General features: G+C 32.2%; 1 protein-coding gene and 1 long non-coding RNA gene across 3 annotated transcripts; one reads left to right on the top strand and one right to left on the bottom strand.

Annotated features, from left to right (window-relative positions):
- The first annotated feature begins 3,179 nt into the window (after positions 1-3,179).
- LOC148228372 (uncharacterized) lies at positions 3,180-10,080 on the top strand. Of its 2 annotated transcripts, none has more exons than XM_088200430.1 (9): positions 3,180-3,450; positions 3,523-3,600; positions 3,659-3,794; positions 8,216-8,372; positions 8,469-8,610; positions 8,672-8,722; positions 8,939-9,144; positions 9,213-9,410; positions 9,482-10,080. In XM_088200430.1, exons 1-9 carry the CDS (start codon positions 3,270-3,272, stop codon positions 9,578-9,580), a joined length of 1,248 nt encoding a protein of 415 aa, XP_088056556.1. In that variant the 5' UTR covers positions 3,180-3,269; the 3' UTR covers positions 9,581-10,080. The 2 variants fall into 2 exon arrangements, with proteins under 2 accessions (XP_088056556.1, XP_088056557.1); XM_088200431.1 differs by having other exon boundaries at positions 8,216-8,363.
- On the bottom strand, positions 5,440-6,964 carry LOC148228373 (uncharacterized). The gene is made up of 2 exons (XR_015811702.1): positions 6,806-6,964; positions 5,440-6,654 (listed from the first exon to the last, which is right to left on the bottom strand). It is a non-coding gene; the product is annotated as an uncharacterized LOC148228373 (long non-coding RNA).
- Positions 10,081-10,788: the final 708 nt, after the last annotated feature.

Raw genomic sequence — 10,788 nt, forward strand, 5'->3', positions numbered from 1 at the left:
AATATTTCCAGAAAATAAATCGGGAATTCAGAATGAGGAAAATTGTGTATATGATATAAAATATATTTATTTTACTACAAAATTATAGATCAACCAGACAAGAAAATAATTGATTTAATAAAATATTTAAAGTACTTAAGCTTACAAGATAGAGCAGGGCTGCTAAATTTTCAAAAAAGACTGCGATACAAAGGAAAACATTGTCGCCAGCAATATTAATTAGTACAAACAGTCAAATATCTAATTTGCAAACTTAAAAAGTGATTGCTGATCTTATTGATCAGTCAGGGCTGAAAAACTAGTGCTTCGGAGTCGGTAATTTGCCTTCTTCCTTTTTACACGTCTGACTCAAATTCATCCGTGGTAGGATTGTTAAGTAAAACTGTCTTAAAATGCTAAATTTCACATAAATTGCCTTATTCTTATCACATTACGGGTGCCAATAGCCCCTATTATAGCTTTTCAGTTTTTGGGCATCTTGGCAAGAAAATAAAGTTCTTAATTTATTTAGTTCTAAATTTATAACAATATATTTGAAGTATACATTTTTTGAGACCAAAACCCAAGCTCAAAAAGAAAGAGTGGGAATGAAGAGTGTGTCGAGTGGAATTGAATTGGATGCGCTCAAAAATAAATCACAAATAGTTAAAAAAAAATGTATTTAAGGCGGTTGGAAGCTTATTTATATATTTTTTAATTTATTATAGGCAAAACTTGACGGTACTCTGCTAACACTGACGTGACGGTTAAAGTTTCTGACAGACTTTGAGATAACTATATACACTCAATAAATAATATTGCAGCAGCTCAATCTGTGTCTTATTGCCACCCGTCACCACCCCTCTGTCAAAAGGCTTCCATAAATAATGTCACAAGTTTTTAGTGAATATTTTACTACCCCCCCCCCCTTTTATGTCACAATATGTCATTGAGCCAGACTCCTGTTTGTTTCACACTATCACAATTTCGCTGACACCCTCTCTCTAAAACTGTGACATAATTTATGGAATCTGCTTAATAATGATCAGACTTGCATGCTAAATAGAAAAACAATAATTTCGAGGTAATGCATGTACAATAAAATAAAACATTATACTGATAATTGGTTAAATATGATCGAAGGCCTCCTCCAATCATAATATCTAATCTTAATGGTTTGGGTTGGATATTGCGCATATGCTAAAATTTAATTATCGAAAATATAGAAGTGAAAAATAATGCTTTTTCCGTATTAGTGGAGCGTTCTCTTGTATATTTGCACTAATATACAAATTTAATCGGTCCTATTCGTACTTATTCAATTTGGATCGCTCTGAACAATCGCTCTGTGGTCCAATTATAATTTTATATGTTGGCAGCAATGTAAATTAGACTAATAATCACTCGTGTTCAAAGTGGCAAATGTTAGTTTGCAACAACACATTTACAAAATAGATCGCTTAACCACCTCTCAATGCGATCAAATTGTTCAATTTTTCTACAGAAGTAGCAATTCTGTACAAACTGTTTATTAAAATTTATGGGAAGATTATGGTCAATTTTATCGTTCTACTGGGCAAACAATTCGCAACAGAGTAAAAAGTTTTGAAGAGACTGGAAGCATTGGAGATAGGGCGAGGCCTATTCACAGTGGCGTAGCTAGAGCATGTGCCCCCCAAGGCGATCCATAAAATTGCCGCCCCCCCATACATTTTTTGCAGGGTCATAAAATCAGCATTTCTTAAAATAATAAATTGGTTATTATTAGGACCTTGTTATTCGTGAGTTTATATATGTTTTAGTGCATTCAGGGTTAAGAACCACACTAGACGATCCTATCGCGAATATGCCGCCCCCAAGCAAGTGCCGCCCGGGCGGCCTGCCCCCTCCGCCCTACCATAGCTACGCCACTGCCTGTTCATCATTGTGACGTCCGTTTATAAAATATACTAATTTATGTAGTATCGTAACTCCAAATAAAATTTCGAATAATTTCAATATAATCAGTTCGACATTTTGATTCCTTAAAATCACAAGGAAATTAGTTATATATACATCATGCAAAGTAACTAGACTACACAAACTGCAAAGAAAAATCGTTTGTAATTTCCAATATTAAAGTAATACATTTTAGAACTATATATATTATATATCAACTAAGAAATTTAGTAAAAGGTTTTATGTATTTTTCTTTGAATTCTTAACATTAATATTTTCTTAATTTATTGCTCGAAGACAAGCGTTATGAAAGGATTCATAGAAACAATATATTCAAGACGTTATTTATTTTACACAAAGGGTTCCAAGAGCTCCGCAAAATTGACGATGGAGTTTTGATGGAGCGCGAGGCAGGCTCTGTTTAAGTATACGAATTATATAAAGATACACAAAGTCTGAGACGACAAAAAGATGCGGTAGTATTTTATTAACAGCTTATAATTGTTTAAATGTTTGTTATTGTAATATATACAAGTGAACGTTGGGCGAGGCACCATCGGCCGTAGTCTTCCCGTCAAGGTCTACCAAAAGAAGTGCTGCCATCCACTGCTGTCGTCTCAGTGTTTCAAGAATGCTGCCAATTTTTGGCCATAATGATTGAATAAATAAAAATATAAATAAACTCATACAGTGTCATCTGATGGAATACTAACATTTTGTCATTAGTAATGGCTTATACGTTGTGTAAAATAACACAAAATGTTACAATTTTTCACTAATTGTTTTTACAAAAATGTTATACATATTAAAAAGGAGGAAGGTGAGGCATGGTTACAGATACCAGATAATGATGTAAGCATCGCTTAAAATCAGCAATATGCTTTTTAAATCAGAAATTGGCATATATCATGGAAATTAAAAAATTAAAAATATAGGATTTCAAATACAGTACACTGCTGTGCGGCATTACGTTTAAGGTTAAAAATGTTAAATAAAGTATGGTTAAAATCCATAATTAATTTTTAATAATAAAAAGAAAATTGAGTTTTATCAATTATTTGCATTATGAAGAAGGGGGAGAATATTTTTTAATGTAATATATATTTTAAAATATTTATTTATTGTTTAAATATTTTTAAATAAATTATAAAAATATATATTAGGAGTTTTGAAATTGTTTTTATTTAATGTATGTTGAAATAATTTATTTATTGGGAAAATTTTTCCCGTACTGTTGCGGGGAAATCGCGTCGGGAAAACGCGGAGTTGTTTTGGCGGCGGGGGCCACTGGCCAGCGAAGACAATTTGACAGGTGAGGGCCGCGGCCCTTGCGGAGCGCGCTGGCAACGGGAATGCCCGCGGTGACGGTGGCGGTGGCCGGGCCGTCGGGGACGATGGGCCACGCGGGGGTGACGCTCTCGGCTACCGTCCACGACGACGGACTTTCCGGAGCGGCGCCCCCCGAGAGACCTCTCCGCGTCTGGGCCGCCCTCAAGAAACACATCATTCGCGAGCGCCAAAGGAAAAAAGAAGGTCAGTTTAAAGCTCTTATGCTACTTTTTTGTTACTTTTCTATCCTGTCCTATCCGTCGTTCATTCTTTTAGAGCATGAGGCGGAGGTGGAGGAGGAGCGACTCAGGAAAGAGCGAGAAGCTCGTGAGCGGCAAGACGTGATGACGTTAGGTGAGTTGATACCGTTGTATACATTTTTTACACTATTTTATAATTGCGCATATTTCAGGCGAGACACGAGAACAAATACAACAATTGGAACAGAAAATAAGCAAACTCAAAGAAGAGAAACACCAACTGTTTTTGATGCTAAAGAAGGTTTTGAATGAAGATGACAACAGAAAGAAACAGTTTAAAGATTCAAAGTTAGTGTTTGTTAGTTTACTTCGGTTTTTGATTAACAATATCAATATATACCTGCTTGATACTGTTTTGTACGACATTTTTATATTGCTCAAGTCAGTGCGCAAATTGTGTTGCTGATGTTGACCAAAAGAAACGCTTATATATTTATTGTCTAAAGTACAATAGCATCTATCAAAGATGTCTAAATGCGGTAGTCAGCTGAGAAGAAGAGTCTCAATGTGAGTGTCTAATGAATTTGAAAAGAGTGATAGAATCGTAAAGAATCACTGCCTTATCTATCCCGCGATCCACATAAATTACAATCAATCAAATTAGGGTTAATAATTGATATTAAAAGTATTTGGGTACGTAATCACTTAAAGATAAATTAATTTGAATTTTTTTTCTTAAAAAATCATTGTTTGTGTAGGAATTTATAACACATATTTTTCCATTCTTTCGGTAGCATAAAAAGTATGTTTTCAAAATATCGAAACCGGCTGCAGTTCTCTTGGTTGCTTAAATTTTTCTGAAGCAGTCATCATTATCGTCATTGCACTACAGCCTGGAGTGGGCCTTGGCTTCATCCAAGATTACCGTGCACCTCGCCAATGCAATCGCTGATGTCGAACATTGAATATCATTCTTACTATTCCATCCAGTTAACACATTTGCGGTCTGCCTGTGCTCCTCTTACTCATAGGTTTACAAAAATATAGTCACTTTGCAGGTTTTGAGTCGTCCATATGGGACAGATTTCCGGCCCACCTGAGATGTGGTATTTTAATATAATTGCTGATGTCAAGCTTCTGATACAACTTGTATAATTCAGTGTGTCCGAAATTCTTCCTCGGGATCCTTTGTTCGAAAGCCTGTTGCTTCCGAATATACCAAAACTGATCTTACATAGACATGTTTTAGTTCTTTTGGATATACGGGTGCTTGTAGTGTATATGCAAGCAAAATAAACATATGTCGGTTGATAAATGTTTCCTGCCAATCTTGGGCTGACATAATTTCTTACATTAATAATAGTTACTAAATAAATAAATTGTCAAACCCTTCAATGCAGACGTTCCATTGATTCCGCAGCGCGTTGAAGCTAATGGAACGTCTCGATAGCTGCTAATTTTGAGTGGCCTATAGAGGCAATATTTGAAGTATAGTATTGGCTTTTACTCTCAAAATTTCAGTCATCGAAAATGGAGAAGCTCCTTTGTTTATTCATATTTTTCCTCAATTGGAGCTGATGATGGCATAAATAGGATTTTCATCGAAATTACATTCTCTATACCTTTTGAGTCTATTTATTATAAGTGCATTTTTTGATGATGTAATTTGAGTTGATGGGTTTTGTACGATATTCTTTGAGGTATGTTAATGTTATTTTTCTTATTTTATCAATATACAATAGACACAATATTAATGAATGTTTTAATTCTTTGCGAGTGGAGAATTTTGCTATTTAGTCTGCAAACCATTTGGAAGCTATTTTGCGCAATTGTAAAATCATTTAAAAAAAACAAATTTCGTATTTTTTCTATTTTAGTCATTATTTTTAATATGTTAAGATATATAACTAGTATGTCCAATTCTACTAGGTTAAAAATATATTTTTTATCATAAAAAAATCAAATAAATAGAAAAAATTAAAACAAAACATTATTTCATAATCAAAAAAGTATTTTTTATTCAACGATATTCACTTAACATTTATAAACAATTAAATGTTTTTATTTAAAAACATTTTTAAAGTTAAAAAATAAATTTATTTTGTTCTTCGCTCATGCGTCTTAGAACACAAAGACGGGTGAACTTGATCGATTAATATTTCAAACTGACCTGAAATTTTAAATTGATGAAAAAGGTTCTTGAGAGCAAGAATATTGAGACACATAAATTCCCATGTTTATTACACGGTTTATGAAAGCTAGGTTCTGTTCCAAGTTAAATTAAAAATGAATGAACCACAGTAATTATTACCCAAAAATTCAGCATCGATAAAATAAACACAAAATTTTTGTTATTGATTAATATTATAAAGTAAAGAAATATATAGAGGCGGCGGCGCATACTAAAAAATTGTGCAGGGAATAATTTAATACTCCAGTCTTGTGGTCAGTCACTTTGTAGGGCTGGTCGTGAGTGGTTGTCTCGCCTCATTCGACGAACTTCATAAAATATGGCTTCTTGTTCTGTATCTTCGTGTAAAAATAATACAAAACAGCAGATGAAGTACAATTTATCATTTCACAGATTACATTCTGCAATTATTTTTATTATTTTAAGAATTAGTAATTAAAAGTGACACGTATATAACACGTCATTCTCCATGTGTCATCTAGGGCTGTACAATCCATACTTCGCATTTATATTTAATATAAATTATGAAAATAATATTTCATTTGTAAATATTTTTGCCACATATTAAGGTTATTAATATTATACATATTTTTTTAGATTTCCTTTAGAATCAGAATTGCGAAAAATATGGCTCGGAAATATTTTACGTCTTTCATGGACCCATTTATTCAACCTCAACGGTAATAAAATAAAATCAAATAATAATAATTGGTGATAAAAATAAATTAATAAAGGAAAGGTGACAGCCCTATTCATTTGTTAAGCCTCACAAAGTCATTTTCTTCCATCGGCGATCCAGAATACGCTACGATTTTTTAATATGCGTCGCCCCTCTATATATTTCTTTATTCTATGATTAATTCGAATAATATAAATTTTTATAAAATACAAAAGAATTTGAATGACTTAAAACAATAAATAACGTTAAAAATGCCAGTGAAGTATCTCATATAAAATCCCGCCGCAACAACGGCTTCAGAGCGCAATGGAAAAACGACCATATTAGAAAAACGGCGGCTAAAAAATTAAGATTGTAGGTTAATTTTTAGCGTTGTGTTTATACCTGAACTTGACGGATTTCAATTTATTTCGATCTACCGTTGAGCTCGTCATGATGAATAAAAATTAGTGATGTATTTTTATTATACTTGGATTTTAAAATAAATACCTGTATAAACATCGAGATGATGCCCATGGCTCACACAATGGAATTGTTTCAGTATTGATCCTGATGGCTCTAGAGCTTATTACGGTCTATTTTTGCCCCGCGTCTTTGACAGGTGAACAAAATGCTTTGTTATTTCCTTAAACAGTGCAGTTGGTGTACAAAGGCATTGTTGTACTTGTCCATTAACTCGGATGTTTTCATTGTTACTTAAGTAAATATTTTTTTTGAAGCAATTAGTGTTAGCTAATTAAGTCAGGCGCCAATGTATTGTGAATTTGGCGATTGTTTCCAATATTACTAAATGACTTTGTGTATTTCTGGTGATTGATTTAAATAAATAATTTATATTATTCACAGCGAATTATATTTGAGGCCTTGGAGCTCCATGTTCTTATCAGTGCATTCCTTCCATCGAAAAACTAATTACAGGGAAATTCAAGAGCATGTGACGATATTGCTTATGTCTGCTGACTTTTCGTTCTCAAATAATAATTTGAGAAAAATAAATATTCAATGATCACGGTTTTAATGTATATTTTATTTACCTTTATTGTGTGTTTTTATCAGGACTATGGAGTCATTTAAAATTCTACCGATTCCGACTATCTTACGGTCTGACTCCGATTTTAACAAATTTAATAAGATTATTTTTGTTGGCAAATAAATGATACCTAGCAATGGAAATATTGTCAACCATTTTCAAATTATAAAAAAAATAAAAAGATTTAAAAAATCATTAAGCAAAAAAGATCACTTCTACTTAATTCATCTTTATTTACTTATTATATTGATATACTTAAAAAAGTAAACACAAAAAATAAATTTAATAAAAAAATAAACATAATATACGTAAAATAAAATATTTATATTATTAAAATATAAAATTAATAATCGTATTATACTTGCAAATTGTTTTTATTTTGCCAGGTTGAATTATCTTAAATCTTTAATAATACTACATCTAAATTTAATCTTTTCCATCCGTGATTTAAACTGAATTCAATCTTAAAAAACAATTACTTCTAATAATAAGTCAGCGTTTATGGAAGCTCTTAGATCAGATATGATTATTTTAAGTGCGGAAAATAAATACTCTTAAAAGCGCACGCACTCAATGTGTTAAAGAAAGTTATAAAAAGGAGTTGGAGTCGGTCGATTTTTTACGACTCTGACTCCTCCTAAAGTACCGCAACTCCGACTCCACAGCCCTGGTTTTTACTGTACACAATACTGTAAACATTATATAATTTAATTGTAAGGAGAATCAATGGATTATTTCGAATACCCATTATTCTTATTTTGAGTAACTCAAACATATGGAAAATAATTATTTTTCGAATAAACCCAACGCTATCTATTACAAATGTTATCATTCTTCCTATTGTTAATTATCGTTATATCGTTTTACAGCGAAGGCATGGTGAACATGGATGAGTTGCTGGAAGTCGACGTGGGTCACACCAAGATCTTTTTGCCACCGAATATGCGACCGAAGTACAGTTCGCAAGTCAATCAACACATGGGCCGTCCTCCTTTGTCTGCTCATGTACTGAACAAGGTTTACCATGTATTGAAATTTTATTTATTAATCGCCAAATTTTGCAAAATTAAGTTTTTATTATTTGTTCGAATTTAAAAAAAATTATTATTGCTTAAATTTTAGGGTGGCGGTGGAATAAAGAGAGGTAGAAGTCCGTCTCCGCCTTATGCTCAGCCACAAACAGGTCCCCATAGTGGTTCGCCTTATATGCACCAATCCCATCATAAACAGCAGCATATATCGCCTTATCAAGGCCCCACTCATAGTGAGATATTAAATTAATGTATTTATTGATAGAATGCATTCTAACTTTTGTATTTTTTCAGAAATAGAAGATGGTCGGAATAGAGAAATGGCTCGTGCAGTTTTATGGAATAGTATGTAGTTGTTATTAAGGCATATCATTTAATTTTGGAAAACATTTTTTTTTCTCTTTTTATGATTCATCAGTATTTCTTCGGTGGTATCGAAGAATACTTTTATTTGGTTTAACTATTAATTTTTTTATTGCAAACAATCAATGGAAATGCAAAAATATACGAATAAAAAAGGTGTATTTTATATAATAAAATAATATTTTATGTTATTTTTAGAATCTTTACAATACGGATCAAGCGGCGGCGGTTCATCATTTTATGCGATGCCTCAAACTGAACAAAGAACGACACCTATGTTATATGCGACGCCAATCTATCACCATCACGTACAACAACATCACACACCACCGAAACAAGTTCATTCACAATCTCACTCACCGTATCATATGGAAGTTAAGCACGAAATGAAGAAAGACAATTCGGTATATTTTATTTTACTTAAATTTTTATTAAAAAAATAACGTATTAAATGATTCCTATTCAATTTTAGGTTGTGATGGGTCTCGGAGAACCACACCAACCCGCCTATCTCACGCAGCCTCCACCACCGGGTATTTCGTCGGCCGGTTCGGCTGCTTCTGTGCCTTCTTCCCCCGTAGCGAACGTCAGACATGTTAATCAGCAACAATACCCTGGGCCGCCAACTAGACACCAAAGTCTAGGACCTTTGCAGCATGGAAACGTTCAAGTGAGCTTTACGTCTAAATCTTTTAATTATTTAAGTTTTATTTGTTCAAAATACTTTCGTTTCTATTGTAGAATCCCAAACCCGGAAGTATTACGACTGGATACCCGGTGCGGCAACAGAATCCTCCTGTCCAAAATCTCAATATGTACTCGAATATACATCGTTATTGACCTCAACTTCCCGGCGAAAAAAATTCGCGTCCCATTGTTATAGTGACTTTGGAATAAATGAACTTAAAAATGTGAAAAGTGGACGATAGTGTTTCAATATAGATTTGTAAAAATTTAAAAAACTGAAACTAAATATATTTAATATAAATCTATAAACGCGCATTTAGTACAAAAAAGTACATTTATTATTATTGTTAAAAATAGTAATATTTTATAATAAATATGTACGGCTTTATAGTATTTTATTTTTTTATTTGATTGTATTTCTTGTCGAAAATTCAATTGCAATTTTTATATGCACTGCGTCCAACTGCAGTTTTATGCAGTGTAAATATGACAGTTTTCTATCATAAAAAAACGATGATGTATGGAATTATTATTCTTAAAAGGATGAGTGTTTTATGGGGAATATTTTGTAAATAAGTAATGTGAGATATTTATATATTGTATGGAATGGTGATTTCATGAAAAAAATTATAATAAAAGAAATTATTGCTGTATCATGTTATTTCATTTATTTTTGTACAATATGTATTAACTGCCAAATAAGAATAGATGTCACTAGTTCATAATTTTATTTTGGTTTTGTAGTATCTTATTTCAATATTCATCTGTAATAATACTAATCAAATTGTGGAATTAAATTTTCAAATACAATATCTTAAATCAAACACGATATATTATCCATATTATTTGAGATGTGTAAATTGGATTTTAACGTTTTTGTATACCCATGTTTAAAGTCATATTTTTTCTTAATTATGGAATCTAAATGAATATCTTTTTGTATTATAAAAGGAGGAAAATTTAAATGGCCAATATATAAAACAATGTTCCATTAAACGAATTGTTTGCGCATTACTGCTGGACAGATTAGGTGCAAGTGAGCATTGGTCAGAACGGTGAGCACCTTATGAATAACTGCAACGAATCGTTTACCGAAGATTTACCTTACATATGTAAATGCACAAACAATTCGTTTTATGAAACGAAAATATATATTTAAATACACGTATTTCTAAAAATAATTCCGTGTTAAATCACACACTTACAAAAAAAATGTTTAAAGATTTTATTCTAGGAAGAAGGGGGTTGAGCTGGTTAATATACTTTTAGAATTATGTTGTATTTATAAATCTATTGCAGAGCTGTATTAAACATAAAAGTAATATTTTATTTTAATACTTCAATTTTCTCCAAAAAAAAAA

This window comes from Plectrocnemia conspersa, unplaced genomic scaffold (genome assembly GCF_051122295.1).
Source record: "Plectrocnemia conspersa isolate PC_06_02 unplaced genomic scaffold, ASM5112229v1 ptg000012l, whole genome shotgun sequence".
Taxonomy (NCBI): domain Eukaryota; kingdom Metazoa; phylum Arthropoda; class Insecta; order Trichoptera; family Polycentropodidae; genus Plectrocnemia; species Plectrocnemia conspersa.